The sequence below is a fragment of the Pisolithus orientalis genome, assembly GCF_024613125.1.
Source record: "Pisolithus orientalis strain OTSU chromosome Unknown F5J12scaffold_31, whole genome shotgun sequence".
In the NCBI taxonomy this organism is placed as follows: Eukaryota; Fungi; Basidiomycota; class Agaricomycetes; order Boletales; family Pisolithaceae; genus Pisolithus; species Pisolithus orientalis.
Genome location: NW_026260812.1, coordinates 125528 through 141320, shown reverse-complemented (window position 1 = coordinate 141320; position 15793 = coordinate 125528). Strand labels below are relative to the sequence as shown.

The window sequence follows — 15793 nt, the reverse complement described above, 5'->3', positions numbered from 1 at the left end:
CAAAGTAGATGAGAGACCTACAACCTGAAGAATATTCCAGGGGGGCTGTGAGAGCCCATGTGTGTGAGGAAACAGTGCCACAAACCAACTATGTATGTGTTAGCAATCACTCCTGCTGAATTCAGAGGGAAACCCATACATTCTGCATAGAAAATGTTGAAGGGTGTCAATAAGATAGAAGATAGATGGTGACTGACAGTCTGGGGAATACACAAAGGCATAAGACACAATGATATTCCATGGAAATTTGCACCTACATCCTGAAAAACCATGTTAAACCAAGGTCTGCTATAATGCATGGATTGAGCTCACCAACTATTCAAGGATAAGAGCCTGATTATCATGTATACTGCATAAAACTCACTGTCTAATGCCCAAAGTGAACAGGGTCACAAGGACACCAACAAAGGGCAGTGAACATGGTCAACAAGCATCCTCCATCACTTGCCATGACTCCACTCACTTCCTATGAACCCACAAGCAACATGGTGGGACCAAAATGGTTAGCATACATACATCCACAACCATTGACATGATTCCACTCACAAGCTAGAACACCAAATGCACAGGGTGGTAGGAAACATGGTCAGTATGCATTGACACCACCACTCATGATTCCACCCACATCCTATGAACCCACATACAGCAGGGGGGAGAAATCATGGTCAGCATGCATCCACCCCTACTTGCCATGACTCCACTCACTTCCTATGAACCCCAGGTGCAACAGGGTAGTAGAAATGATGGTCAGCATGCATCCTCCACTACCTGCTAGGACTCCACCTACAGCCTATGAATCCAAGTGCAACAGGGTGGAAACAAGCATAGTCAGCAGCATCAACCACCACTTTCCATAACTTGCTTACAGCCTGTAAACCCACATGCAGCAGGGTGACATTAATCATGGTCAGCATGCACTATCCACCACCTGCCATGACTCCACTCACTTCCTATGAACCCAAGTGCAACAGGGTGGCAGCAAACATGATCAACATGTGTCCATAATCACCTGCCATGATTCCACTCACATCCTATGAACCCACATGCAACAGGGTGGCAGAAATGATGGTCAGCATGCATCCTCCACTACCTGCCATGGCACCACTCACTTCCTGTGACCCCAAGTGCAACATTGTGGCAACAATCATGGTCAGAATACATCCTCTTTCACCAGCCATGACTCCACTCACCATCTATGAGCCCAAGTGCAATGGGATGGCACCAAACATGGTCAGTATGCATCCACCATCACCTGTCATGATTCCACTCACTGGCTATGAACCCACATGCAACAGCACAGCAGCAACCATGTTCAGCATGTATCCACTACCATTGACATGACTCCACTCACAACCTGTGAACCCCAATGCAAGAGGGTGGAGATGATCAGTAGATCTTCCACTACCAGGCATTGTTCCACTCACAACCTATGAGCTCAAGTGCAATGGGGTGACAGCAAACATGGTCAGCATGCATCCACCACCACCTACTATAACTCCACTCACAACCTATGAGCCCAATTGCAACAGGGTGACAGCAAACAAGGTCAGTCACCATGCATCCACTACTACCTGCCACTGCTCCACTCACCCACTATGCATCCCAGTACAACAGGATGGCAGCAATCATGATCAGCACACATACACCAGGGACTACCACCATTTTCCATAACTCCACTCACTGGCTATGAACCCATATGCAACACAGTTTCAGAAAATGGTCAGCATACATCCATCACCATTGACATAACTCTCTACTCACAACCTATTGATCCAAGTGCAATAGAGTGGCAGAAAACATGGTAAGTATGTATCCTCCTCCACCTGGCATGGTTCCACTCACAACCTATGAACCCAGGTACAACAGGGCAGCAAACAAAATGGTCAGCAGCAATCCACCATCACCAGCCATCCACTTACAACCTACAAACCCAAGCACAACAAAGTGGCAAAAGAAAAGGTCAGCATGCATCCTCCACCACCTGCTATGACCCCACTCACCCACTGTGAAGCCATCAAGTGTGACAGGGTGACAGCAAATATGGTTAACATGCATCTTCCACCTACCATGACTCCACTCACATCCTGTGCACCCAAGTGCAACAGCATGACAACAATCATGATCATGATCAGGCTACATCCACCACCACCATGACTCCACTCACATCCTACAAAACCATATGCAACAGGGTGGCAGAAAATATCATCAGTATGCATCCAATATCACCTGCCATGACTCCACTCACTGACTATGAACCCACAAGCAACAGGGTGGCAGAATCATGGTCAGCACACAGCCACCACCATTGACATGATCCCACTCACAAGCTATGAATCCATGTGCAACAGTGGGCAGCACTCATGGTCAGCATGTATCCACACCACCATTGATATGACTCTACTCACATCCTATGAATCCAAGTATGATAAGGGTGGCAACACACATGATCAGAATGCATCCACCACTCCCTGCCATGATTCCACTCACAAGCTATGAAATCAAGTGCAGCAGTGTGGCAGAAAACTTGTCAGTGTGCATCTACACCACCACCCATGACTCCACTCACATCCTATGCACCCAAGTGCAACAGTGGCCACAATCATGGTCATCATCATTGCATCCACCACCAACCACCACAGTTCCACTCACATCCTATGCACCCAAGTGCAACAGGGTGGCAGTAATTATGGTTAGCATGTATTCACCACTACCTGCCACCACTCCACTCACATGCTACAAACCCAAGTAGGTGGGAGCAACATGATCAACACTATTGCATCCACCACCACCTGCCATGGCTCCACTCACATCCTATAAACCCAATTGTAACAGAGTGGCAGTAAACATTGTCAGAATCATTGCATCCACCACCACCTGCCATGGTTTCACTCACATGCTATGAACCCAAGCACAATAGGTGGCAGCAAATACAATCAGCATGCTTCCTCCTCCACCTGCCATGACTCTACTTACTCCCTATGCACCCAATCCCAACAGCAAGTCAGCAATTACATCAAATTTGAATTAGCACCAAAATCCACAAATTAGTGAGCATCTTCTCATATAACACACAAATTCCTTACATATGGAAACCATTGTGAGAGCATGACTGACAGTGTTGTAGGATCAATCATCTCTGTCTTCCAGTTCATGTATTTTTTCAATGACCTTTTACCTGTCAGTACAATTCTGATGTTAAGCATTTTCACTTACTGCAGAATGGCCAATTCAATGCACAGTTCTAGGTTGGACTGCTGTGTTGATATGAGGAGCTGTTGCAGCCCTTCTTCACTCAAAGCATTTGCTGTGCATGTCAGTAGGGGTGCACAATCTGCATCTTGTTGTTCCATTCCTGTGGTTATTTCTCACCAAGTTTGCCAAATCTATACATAATATGTGCACCACTTACCACCAAGTGACAGATAGTCATGAGGTGGAAACCTTTTCTCTTTCAACCAATCCTTGAGCTTTGCAGTATGGTTGTTTAGAATATCTTTTTCGATATCTGCAACCCTCCCTGCATCATCCACACTCAACCCTTGGTCCTCAAGCTCCTCTACAGCCTCAAGCTCCAAGATATCTGCCTTTGTCAACAGCACGATCACAGGAACTGTGGAAACACCAAAATTCATAACATGAACCATGAAGTATGTGCATACATGGTACGTACCATGCCCAGTATCACACTCATTAAAAAACTTTGCTTCGCCTGCTGTGACCATCCTGTGGCTGTCAGTCATTGGAATGCAATACCTAAATATCATCACAATCATGTCAGTACACTAGCAGTATCAGTCATCATGTCCTCACCAAATGGCATGTATTCTCTCATCTAGTTGGAGAGTATTGGCACGATCCATTACGAACTTCTTCATCTTGTCAAACTGCACTCCACTTCCAGCTTCAAACCCACATGAGTCATGAAATACGAAGCCTGGATTACTTTGAAAGATCAACTCATCCTCAATGTTGTGGTAGCCCCGCTGGGCACAGTCAATAGTACATTACACAACATTCAGGAGGCAACCTCACCGCTAATGAACCCTGCACCAGAGCGACGTCCACCTGAATATAGAACAACGTATCAACAATCTGAAGCAAGCACGGTGCATCATTCATACCTTCTCTCCTTTTCCATTAAAGATTTCTGGTTGATCCGTCGTGTTACAAACCCTCTGCAAGATTGTCGTTTTACCTGCATTTGCCCTGCCCATGACCAGAATACGAAAACGACGAATGCGCTCAACATGCTCTTTAGCTTTCGCAGGATCTAGGCTATGGATAGGCTGTGGAGAGGGTAACACTTGTCATTCATGTTAGACTTATCCCACTCGTCTCAAACAAAGCACGCACCCGAAAGTACTTCCCCAGTACATGCAGGAACAAGACCTTGTGTAGAATGCGGAGAAGAGGGTGACACTTGTTATTCATGTTAGACTCGTCCACTCGTCACAAACAAAACACGAACTCGAGGGTACTTCTCCAACGTATGCAGGAGCAGGAGTATCTATATCACCTTGTGCAGAATGCGAACCCACAGCTTGAACCTCAGTCGGCGCAGAAATTCCCGTACTGGTTGGCAGAGAACCAGGGCAAGCAGTTTCAGCAGATAATAAAGAGCCCGTGCGACCGCCTTGGGTAGGGGCAGACACAGAACCATCCGTGTAGGCAGGGCTAGGGAGAAAGAGTGGGTGAAAGATTTCAACCGGCACGACAGCGCCAACATCTGCATTGTCTGGAGCTAAATGGCGACAGTCACTTCAGTCAACACGAGAATGCGATTATCTGCATTGCTTGGCAGCATACCTGGTTGAGTGGTTTCAGTGGAAGTGGGAGCTTGTAGAACTCTTGCATCGTTCCTCCGGGTCCAAAAAGGCGGCCACTGCAAACGCCATAATCCGCTGAAACATCCAGCAACCATGACGAACAAAAAGGTGAAGTTTTTGGAATTCTCTGAAGAGCAGTAAGTGTATGGTTGCGGGGGGTGGAGGTTGTCAAATGGAAAGGGCGTACAACGGCAGACTCGTATCGGTGGATACGACGAGTGCCTGGCAACAGACTGAGAGCCATGTCGCACACTGTTCGCACGGATCAGTTGGTATATTCACTACAGTCGCACTCCGGACACTGCCATACACGTCCCGCCATCAGGTGCTGTTGAGTAGGCCCACTCCAGGTGTCTTCGAGTATGAAGTGGTGGTAGACGGCGCGAGTTCCATGGAGTCATACACGGTCATGTTTATGCCGCTGTCTGCAAGACATCGTTGTCATGCATGGGTTCCCCCTTACTTATGTAATCTGACGGGAGTTACAGCGACTCACTGCTCCCCCGCATATCTCATATAACGTGGACCCAGCTCAAATTCACGACCATCTGGTGCACTGCTCTCGGAATGGCTATCGTAGCCTCCCTCCCAACGCTCGTTCGTCCTTTGAAGAATGGTCGTTCTCTACAGGGCTTCTCTGTCATCTCATAAGGACTCCGTAAGGGAGAGTTCGCTGTTGCGGATTGCGAGGATAAACCTCCTCGGTCGACGCGAGGCGCCCTGGCAGTCTGACGCTCTATCGCTTCTGTTCGACACCGGACGTTACCGTCTGTACGGTTAAGCATCTTACGGTGTAAGTCTACCACTTCTTCTTTCTAGTCGACATTGATTGTACGGTTCCAGCCACTATCCTTGTCGCATATCTCGTCGTCGTTTAGGTTTGCATCATCAAATATGCACCTCTCATATCCAACCCTAATCGAGCTGGTAAAATCCACCTTCGACCTACACATTATTCATCCACGTCTGACGGTCCCCTCCACACAGGCTTCCTCGCAATCGTTCAGATCCCGGTCGTACTCTTATTCGCAACGATAAATTCCACCTTGTCGCTCCTTCTCGGCCCAGGAAACGGACACAAGAGACCAAACCATGTGCACCGCATGTCCGGGAGGCTAATGTTCCCTACGGACTTCTCGGTCCGCAGAACTTCGGAAACGTCCGACGTAGCAACCTTTTCTGTGCTCAGAATCAAGAATCATCATCTTGACTTCCCTTCGCTTAGTTTGAAGGTTTTTCTACCAGGCTGTCTTTGTAGTTCAGTGAGCTCCAGCTCTGCACCCAACGTGTGATAAACACTTGTCTTTAAACCAAACACACCCACGCAGCATTTTGACATCTGTGGCTTTTCTCGCTACAGTTTGTTACGATACGCTATATGCGGAACCATGGACACTTCCTGCCTTCGCTTTCCTTGGGGCAGACGCTTTGTTGCGTTTTTTTGGGGTACCACATTAAGGATGCCAGACTTAGCGCTCCGGATCAATAGATGACGTTCGTAAGTGCGGGGTTAATGTTGCATACCGCATGCATATATGCGTATACCGCTGACCCGGCTTCCTATGAGAAGTTCACATCCAAAACTGCGACGACGGATAGTTGGCTGGCCAACACGTCTAACTCCGTGTCTTTTTCTCCAATCGCGCCTTCGAAAGCCACCCATTCACGATTCTCTCTGGTCCCCCGGACAAGTCCTGCTTCAACCACTCCGGCATGATCCTTGCAGCACGCGTCAACGGCGATTGGACACATGAACTCAACGCATACACGCGTAACGAACAGGATCCATCTGTCTGCGTATCAGAGAAGCAAAGTGGTGGCGAGCGGAGCTGCGTACCCATACACGTCATGATTGATGGCCCATATGGCGGTTCGAGTGTTGACCTTGGACAGTACGAGACGGTGCTGTTGGTTGTGGGTGAATCAGGAGCAACGTTTACGCTTGGGCTTCTGGGCGACACCGTCTTTAGATATATCGATACTGGCCGCCGTCACGCCGAACGAACAAGAAGGATCGAATCCGCATGGTATATCAGATCGTTTGGTGAATGTTGCCCTGATTCTCGGATCCGAATCGACCTTCTCTGATTCTGACTCTCGTGGCGTTGTTTTTTTTAGGTCACATCGCATGGTTCGCAGAGATGCTGACAGAGATCGTCATCCTCGCTACGGGAACCGCCTTCGATATCCATTTCTCCATCTTCGTCACATGCTTGTGTGACCGCGAAGCTGTACCATTCATCCCCAACAGCGACGTCAAACTGGACCGTCCTACCTCTATATACACTTTTCTGTGAAACCACCGGACTTTCGCGACCCTCTTCTCTCGAATCCGCTGAAATGGAAGGGGATAAACCGTTCAGCGCAGTACAGCCGCACGCCGGAGGTGGCATCGTAGTGTGTGCGAGTGGGCCGGAGAGTCTGGTCGTTGAAACGAGGAATGCGGTCGCGAGGTTGGGTGTTGGGAACGCTTTGAAGTTGGGTGGGGTTGTCGTGCATGTAGAGAGCTTTGCGCTGTAAATTGGGACCCAGGTTTGTATGTATGAAGATGTCACACGTATGTTTATTTATGTGTAAAGAGGTCTGCACTGTACGCGGGCGGGATGCGAGTTATATGATCAAGGGAGAGATGGGTGAAGGTACGCAGCCGTCGGTCCCATTCTAAATCTCTCACATCGGCAGTCTCTGCTATTACGGACTCCGCAACCCTAATCTCGATGGTGTGTACTGCGGAACTGGAAGGGGCAGGGTTCGGCGCCAGCTAACACTTGCCGACAGAATTGTCGGATAGTGGTAGATGAAAAATCGACCTGCTGCCCAATGAGAATGGTGTCATCAGAAGGGCTGAACCTCGAAGGATGAGTAGGCGTCCACTGCATAAATTGTCGAGAGGTCGTATGTCAAACCAAGCCAGGACATAATGCAGCGTACCAGTGTCGAGGTCCTTGGATACTAGAGGTTCAATGCTGAGGAGAGAGGCGAAGTTAAGGAATTTACTTGAGCGCAAGTGCCTCCTTGTCCGGCATACGTCGGACAAGCGTACGAGTGCACCCGTCGTTGGACAAAGTAGCCATGCCTGCCTGTGCCGCTTCAGAAGGCGTCGACAAGGACCTCCTTGACTCTGAGACCCGTCAGATTCTTCGGGACTATGAAGTATGTAAATACTTTTGTGCACATCTGATTCCCTTTAAGAATCCCTGTTCGCAGGAAGAGAGTGGCCAACATGCATGCCTTGGTATACTCGGACGTCCCCTCACGCCGCTCGCAAAGATCATGATAACTACATCATCATCATCCGCCCGCGATAAAATCGTTTATACCCAACTCTGTTCTTTGACACAGTTGTCCTTTGGCCACTCAAAAAAGAGAAGTCTAAAAAATGAGACGCTTGCCTGCATATTGACTTCTATGTGGTACTCCAATCCTTCCCCTGTGCCTGAAGAGAATTTGATGACAACGATGTTGCGGTCAGAAGGGTACCCAGGGCTGCCAGCGGGGATCTGATACCAAATTATAAGTTCAAGTCGTCACGCAGACCAGATAATCGTCCACGAGGTAACCATCTTCGTGTTATGTATATACTTGAGCGCAATGGTTTGGGAAGTCGTGACAGGCACACGCCTTTCTCGGCACAACGACCAGCAGACCAAAGCATAGCCCAGGTCCCAGATGTTGTCCACGCCCAAACTTATGGAAAGTCGGGCTACCGCACGCGCTGTTGCGTGTCGGATGTCCTGTGAGGAACCCGATCCGGTGGATGAGCTGATCGGTGGACCGGTCTAGTCCTGGTCATACTCTACGCCCGTGTTTCACCTTCTTACTCACCGTGTTTCACCTCACTGCAGTATATAATTTTCCCGCCCTTCGTCCATTTTCTCCAGCAATTAACCTTCCGTTATCAGGTATGCCTCTTGTCGTCCACCTTGTGCTGGATCTTAGCTTCGTTATCAGCGTTAGGTTGGCTAATGCACTCCTACTCCTTTTCCAAGGCACGCAACTGCAGCTGAATAATTACATTATGTTAACGGTCTAGAAGCACTGGCAATTGTAATGACTTCCGATGGCTCCGATCTCGACTCACCCATCTCGTCTCCGGAACCACTTTCCCAATCGAGCTCGCAATCACACCTTCAGCGCCATCCTCAGCCACAACCACAGCCTCCGTTAACGGGTCAGGCTCAGGACGACTTCTGCGCTGCTTTCCTTGAGACGCTCCTCCGCAATCGTGCTCCGGAGGTAAAGGTAGCGCAACCGGACGTGTACGATGGATCAACTGAAAATATGATGCCTTCATTAATCAACTTGAATTGAATTTCGCAACTAACCCGTCTACGTTTGCTACCGACGCCATCAAAATTAACTACGCTATGTCGTACATGAAAGCGGGCCGTGCCCAGCAATGGGTAATTGGCCTCCGTAACAAACAGCGTGCAGGAGGGGCTTGCCCAGAGCTTGACAGTTGGGAAGGTTTTGATGATGCGCTGAAGGAAAAGTTCAGTGAACCAAACAAGAAAATGCGGGCTCAGTACAAGCTCCTCGCCTTGAAACAACGCGACGGCCAATCGGTCGATGACTATCTTACGGAGTTTGAGTTGCTGGCAGGAGACACTCAATTCAAAGACGAAGCGCTCTTCAACATCTTTCGCACCGGGTTATCGCACCGGATTTTCTCACAGTGCGTACAGAACGGGGACCTCGAGGACAGCTTACAAGGATGGAAGCACTGCGCCAAGCGCGTTGATCGTTACACTCGCACTAATTCCACCCTCCTCTCTTTCTCTGCTAGAAGTCCTCGCCCACCGGGTAAATGCACCTTTCCATTCCAGCGCCACCCTGTACCCCCGACTCCCTCTGCACCTCCTATTCATCCAACAACTGCGTCGGCTCCCGCCCCGACACGTTCTATTCTAGGTGCAGGCGAGCCTGTGGATACCGGTCAAATCAACCGTCGTCAGGGACGTAGAGGAATCACGTGCCATCGCTGTGGACAGGTTGGACCACCTTGCTCGCAACTGTGCTCGTACCGAGGTCGAGCGCATTCATGCGCTTGTGGACTACTTGGGAATGGCACGGCAAGGCACGACGTTATCAATGCAATCAATGAAGTCGCTACGCAAAAGAAAGAAGAAGCGCCATTGAATGAGGAATCAGGTTTTTGAAAATGCCGGTAGGAAGTGACTCTACCTCATCGGCGTCTACTTTAGGCTCTAACAATGTTGATGTACCATATGATCGTTCTGAATCGAATCCTTCGCCTATCAATGATCCTGATGCATCGTTAACTAAATATACCCGTCGCTTCCTCCCTTGTAGTCTCTCGTGTTAAGAGCGGATATGCCGACGAAGCCGCTTTGTGCCCCGTCCGCCATTGGTTCCATAGCCAATGACGAGGACAACCCCACTGCATACTCTGTCCTTCACGAACTCAAGAATCCACGTCAATAGATTTGAAGGGTAGCTGGTAAGTCTGCATTCCTTCCTCTTGTGCTTCAGACATTAGAGGATTGCCAGTCTTTCGACGTCGAGGCCCCTACTGGATAGCGGGGCCAGTGGTTGCTACGTCGATAGGGGTCACGTCCGTGCTAGATCAGTCAACACTCGGCCACTCCTTCGACCCATCCCTGTTTATAATGCAAACGGTTCATCACATGGCGCCGTGGCGCGTGGGAAAGGCCTTACTCGACCGCTACCCTGTGTCTTGTTGTCCGCACACACCTGAGCCGGAGGACGCGTTCTTAAAGTCAATATTGCAGTCCTTGGAGGAGGGTGATCCATTACGGATTACAGAGATCTTCTCGGAATATCTTGAAAGTCCACTCGCCAAGGTATCTGCTCAGTACCTTGACGGCTTCTCACAAGTATTCGAAAAAACTGAATTTGGTCATTTGCCTGAATACCGCCAACGGGATCACGCGATCAAACTCAAACCCGGAATGGAACCTTTAAATAGCAAAATTTATCCTTTTGAGTCTCTCAGAACAAGCGGAGTTGGACATGTCCTCGAAGAACACCTTCATATCGGATGTCTCCCCCATCGCATCCCCCCCTTTTTTTATTATTATTAAGCAGGGTGGTACTCTGTGTCCGGTGCAAAACTGTCGTAGACTTGACAAGGCCACCATCAAAAATAATTATCTACTTCTTTCTGAAGTCGTCCACAAACTACGTGGTGCGAGCTACTTCACCGATTATCAACTCGCCGGCGACCTTGCAAATGATGATGAATGTGCTTTTTTGCCACCTTGTTTGCCAGGGGGTAGTTATCGTCTATACGGACAGCGTGCTTTCCATCTCGAACTTCCTCAATCTTGGCGACGGATGCGCTCCATATTCCACACTGCCCTTCTTCGCCCCTATCATTTTCCCACGTCCACGATCCAACAACGCGCCGCCACCACCAGTTCTTCTCAGAGACCATTATAAGATAGAAGTGTTAGATGAGTGCTTTCGTTGTGGTCGTGCTGAATATCTTGTGAAATGGTAAGGTCTTCCTCGCAAAGAAAACACTTGGGAGTTTCGTGAAATTCTTGATGACAGATATGGTATTAACAACAAACTTCAGGAATGTCTTTGTTCATAGGGGACACGTCCGCCTTAAGAGGGGGGTGACGTGATGAAGCTCGTCCAGCCATCGGCTGATCCGTCGGCTGGTCATGTCCCCTGCCATGATACTTCATACCTTGTTTGACTTTCTTACCCACGATGTTTCGCCTCACTTTATTACCATATATAGTTTTCCCGCGTGTCGTTCATTTCTTCCGATGTTAACCTTTCATTATCGGGTATGCCTCTTGTCGTCCACCCTGTCTAGTATCTTGGATTCGTTATCAGGGCTACGTTGGCTAATAATTTCCTATTCCTTCGCCAACGCACGCAACTACAGCGAATCATCAATCATCACATATCTCCCATGCACTAAACTGATTTTCCTCTTCTACAGTTTCGCCCCGCGCATGTCGCACTAAGGCCCGACAGTAGTTGGGCTGGGCTGGGCTCGGCAGAGCCACATCTGGAGGGCAGGTCACCTGCTCGCTTTGACTGACAGGCAGTGCGTGATAGCAACCAAAGAGGTTGTGGTGCCTATCACGCATTCGTAGCAGTTACTTAGGGATAGGAGGAAATGGCACTTGATTCTTAATTACAGACAGATGTCTACGGTATACGTAAAAAGATGGTGCGGGGACTGGGCGAACGAGAAAATGAGTCTGCAAGGAGGTCGATGGGGGAGGCGATGAGCCTACTGGCAGGCGGCAGTCCAAGAAAGAGGTGGTGGGAAAGTGCTCAGGCTGCTGGTCAGCAGGACGGTTGCTACCGGAGAGAGCCAGCATCTGCTTGACCCTTCCACTCCTCGACATTATTGGTTATATGGGCCCTACTTCGCCCAGTCAGATACCTCCTCACTCTCAGGCCCTCGTTGGGCTCCGAGCCCATGGAGATATCGTGCACCCCGCACGACTTCGCCAGATTCAATGCATGCAGTATGCAGACTACTGTATAGTAATATTCTCCGGCTACTTTTACTATTCTGACTATTTTAAACTTCGTGGCTCTTGGGCCGTGACCCGAAATGGTCCCTAATAATAGTCAAAAAGGTACGAAATAGAACAATAGACAAACGATTCCTTGACGTAAAAGGCACAAATAGTGTGTGGTTACAGTTATTTATAAGGCTGTTCGTAAAAAACCTTCACAACAAACAAACCATGTCGTGAATGCCGATCATAAGTTGCACTGCAATGTGTCCGATACGTGAACTTAATGCCAGGGTTAATAGTGAACGCTAAGAATAGGGGGTATTAATCTGTATTAATAGGGGGTATTCGCCACCCCCCGCAGTATCAAGGCCCATCGGAAAGTTGAAAGGCGTAGTTATATGGTCAATCCATGCTATGCATTTCAGTTTCATTTCTCACCTCCAAGCGTACTAGCGCAATACTCGATTATGGGCGAGACGCTGTACCAAGATAGTGGGCAGCGTACTAGATTTGGGTCCTATGTCAACTCGCCTTCGGACCGCGTGTTGCTGCCAGCCTTCAAATACCAGTCGTTCAGACCCCTTGGCGATGTAGCCTCATCAAAATCATGCTCATCACAGCTTTGACTGCTGCGTGCTTCCTAGCGGCGTATTTCTCATGGAGCTACTCATTGAAGCTAAAGGTTAGTCAAACGGAAATCAGCCGCTAGCCGCACTCGTAACGCCGATGATCGCCTGTACTTCTATCATAGAGCGTCAACTACCTGCCTGGTATGAGACCACCCCTTTCTGCGATTAGCGCATTTGGTGCTCTCATACCCACGTCTTGGTGGAACCCGGGCCTCCATTGGTCTTGGGAGTGGAGGAAAACCAGTGAGTTAGCAACACGTTTTGCTCAAGGCGGAGGGGACTCATGCTTTTCAGATTATTTCAACTATAAGCACGACGTGATTTCGATGGTTCCGTTGATAGGTCGACCGGTATATTACACGTGTTCTCTTCCGGTCATGAAGCAGCTGTTGAAAGAAGAAGGCAAGCTGGGTCACATCAAACCCACCGAAATGACAGATGCGGTCCTGTATGTGTATTTCCTCATGTGGTATTTTCTGCATCCTCACATCGTTAAAGCGTCTGGGGCCAGAATCTTCTTTCTGCCAATGGTGACGTGTGGAAGCGCCATAGGAGGATCGTTGCGCCTGCGATTACAAATGAAACGTGGGCATGCTCCTCCATGCGTAGATCCCTACTGAGTCCGTCCATTAGCTACGAACTTATATCGCAGCAGGCCGCTGCACTGTACGAAGATATGGTCAGAGCAGCTAAATGGGAGAATGAACAAGTGGTAACCGTCAACAATATCAATCAGTATATTCGCCGTGTACGTCAAACTCGCTTCGCCTTTACACCATGCAGGTTTATCGGTGGTGTCTGTAGTTCGCTTTGGGGATCATATCGCGATGTGGTTTCGGCCTTCAGATGCCATGGACGGACCCAAATACCAAAAATACTGAAGAAGAGATGTCCTTTCCAACTGCAATGGAATGGGTAGCAACGACTCTGGTTCCATGGAGCCTCGTCTTGCCACGTTGGTCGTACCGACTACCCTCCAAATGGTAAGTCTCATTCTAATCCCGTGGTCTCTCGACAAATCTGTGGTCAAAGGCTTCGCAACATGGAACACGCTCGGTCATCGTTAGCGGAGTACATGAACACGTTTGTCGAAACAAAAGTGCAAGAGATCTCCGGGGTGACGGACGGTGATGATCATGCGCAGCGTGGCGACATCTTCACGCGCCTCGTGGCTGGGCTGGACAGATCCGGAAAGACTGGCCTAGAGAAGCAGGAAGTCGTGAGTTGATCCTTCCTGATTGACATAAACAATACTTTACAGTAGCCATTAAGATCGGGAATACTTTCGCGCTGATGTTTGCTGGTCATGGTGCGTTTCTTATCTCCGAGACTCCGTCTAATCGATTCATTCCGCGCTTCAGAGACAACCTCAAGCGTCCTGTCAGCGACTCTGGGTTACCTGGCATTCCATCAGGACGAACAAGAGAAGGCATATCAGGAAATTTTGGCGGCGACTCCTGCCAATGGAGAACTAGTTCGTCATTCCTTATGTGCCGTCGCTTCTGACCAACGTTCTTCCAGGGTACAGAAGAACTGGCAAAACTTACTCATACCTTGGCATGCTTTCATGAATCTGCAAGAATGATACGTGAGTCATGTTCGATTCTGTGCTTGCTCTCAGCCTAATTATATGACCATCAGCTGCAGCGCACGTAATCCCAAGAGATGTCATTGATGATGTCGCAGTTAATGTAACAAGTCCTACTCCGGGAACCATCGTGTTTCCCAAGGGTTCGAGGATCATTATCGACATGGTCGCCATCCGTAAGCTGAGCTCATGTCACATGCATTTGTCCACCTGAAATGTCATGTATAGATCACAATCCCGAGACGTTTCTTGACCCTGAGGTGTGGCGCCCCTCGCGCTGGTACGGCGTATCCGAGCATGACCTCACCATGTTTTCCACTGGGCCACGTGTGTGCCCAGGGCGCAAGTTCGCCCAGATGGAAGCCGTTTCTTTCTTGGCGCATCTCTTGCGCGACTGGAAAATTGACATCGAGCCCCGTAATGGGGAGACCAGAAAGCAGCTCGAAGAACGAGTGATGGGAAATACAAAGTTCATTGGTCTTGCATTCGGGGTTCGACCTGTAGGTCTGAAGCTCATCGCTAGGAAGTAACGGATTCATTGGAGTTTTCCCTGTCCCTGTTGGGACATTTTTGTGCTTCTGGATACCGCGTCTTGATATTTCTGCTTTTTTTCTTTCTTTCTGATTCCGTGGCGCCACGTCGAACAGGGTTTAAATCCCCGACTCCCACGTAGGTGGGAGAGGTTTCTTGTCCGACCCGATTCAAGGTTTGTGACAAAGGATCTGTCACGTATGACATCCTCTTCCTCCATTTCCCTGTGTAACAAAACATCTACTTGTTCTCCACTCCGTATTGTCTCAACACAGTACAGGTAGAACAAAGCGTCAGCACATTGTCTCAACGACATGGGTAATATATAATCTGAATATGCACCAAATTTTGCTGCGCAACTTAACAACTTGATTGCCTCGTCCAGGTTATCGAGGGTATGTTGCCGTTGGAATCTAAATCCTGCGAGTGAATTGAGGGAAATTGCACGGTAAACATGACTTGATGGACGAAAGTCCCACACACCACGTGCTAGGCTAACAGCTTCGTCCAGAACGGCTGCTACACCCCGTTTGTTGAACGTATCACCAAGGCTAAGCGCGGAAGGTATCGGAGCGATAAGGCACACTCGTCACTCCGGCCTCGACGGAGTTCCGATGCTTCTCAATTCAACTTGGCGGCCTCGTCTAGGTCCGGAATTGTGTCCTGCCTCTGGTGTCTATCCCTAAGAAATTCGGCAAGGTTGCTGGGAGAAACAGCGCGGCGGCATTCATGTCCCGGAAGATG

General features: G+C 49.0%; 5 protein-coding genes across 5 annotated transcripts; 4 read left to right on the top strand and 1 right to left on the bottom strand.

The window, feature by feature from the left end:
• Nucleotides 1–2973: 2973 nt before the first annotated feature.
• On the bottom strand, nt 2974–4369 carry F5J12DRAFT_323632 (uncharacterized protein). Its single transcript, XM_051738896.1, has 9 exons — nt 4354–4369; nt 4122–4286; nt 4033–4065; nt 3811–3983; nt 3671–3753; nt 3410–3610; nt 3214–3352; nt 3084–3168; nt 2974–3030 (listed from the first exon to the last, which is right to left on the bottom strand). Exons 2-9 carry the CDS (start codon nt 4212–4214, stop codon nt 3025–3027), a joined length of 813 nt encoding a protein of 270 aa, XP_051597207.1. The 5' UTR covers nt 4215–4286; nt 4354–4369; the 3' UTR covers nt 2974–3024.
• A 2025-nt stretch (nt 4370–6394) lies between these two features.
• F5J12DRAFT_849864 (uncharacterized protein) lies at nt 6395–7377 on the top strand (the record flags this gene model as incomplete). The annotated part of the gene is made up of 1 exon (XM_051746486.1): nt 6395–7377. A coding segment is annotated over one exon (432 nt), but the record flags the coding sequence as incomplete, so codon positions are not given.
• Nucleotides 6945–7377, top strand: F5J12DRAFT_849863 (uncharacterized protein). The gene is made up of 2 exons (XM_051746485.1): nt 6945–7043; nt 7078–7377. The coding sequence occupies exons 1-2, from the start codon at nt 6968–6970 to the stop codon at nt 7344–7346; spliced, it is 345 nt and encodes a 114-aa protein (XP_051597206.1). The 5' UTR covers nt 6945–6967; the 3' UTR covers nt 7347–7377.
• Nucleotides 7378–10515: 3138 nt separating this feature from the next.
• On the top strand, nt 10516–11588 carry F5J12DRAFT_323543 (uncharacterized protein). Its single transcript, XM_051738895.1, has 2 exons — nt 10516–11306; nt 11389–11588. The coding sequence occupies exons 1-2, from the start codon at nt 10849–10851 to the stop codon at nt 11438–11440; spliced, it is 510 nt and encodes a 169-aa protein (XP_051597204.1). The 5' UTR covers nt 10516–10848; the 3' UTR covers nt 11441–11588.
• Nucleotides 11589–12819: 1231 nt separating this feature from the next.
• On the top strand, nt 12820–15048 carry F5J12DRAFT_928880 (cytochrome P450; the record flags this gene model as incomplete). Its single annotated transcript, XM_051749467.1, has 12 exons — nt 12820–12983; nt 13053–13173; nt 13225–13378; nt 13429–13515; nt 13564–13678; nt 13735–13913; nt 13963–14149; nt 14203–14239; nt 14292–14404; nt 14452–14518; nt 14572–14694; nt 14747–15048. The coding sequence occupies exons 1-12, from the start codon at nt 12909–12911 to the stop codon at nt 15046–15048; spliced, it is 1560 nt and encodes a 519-aa protein (XP_051597203.1). The 5' UTR covers nt 12820–12908.
• Between the last annotated feature and the right edge of the window lie 745 nt (nt 15049–15793).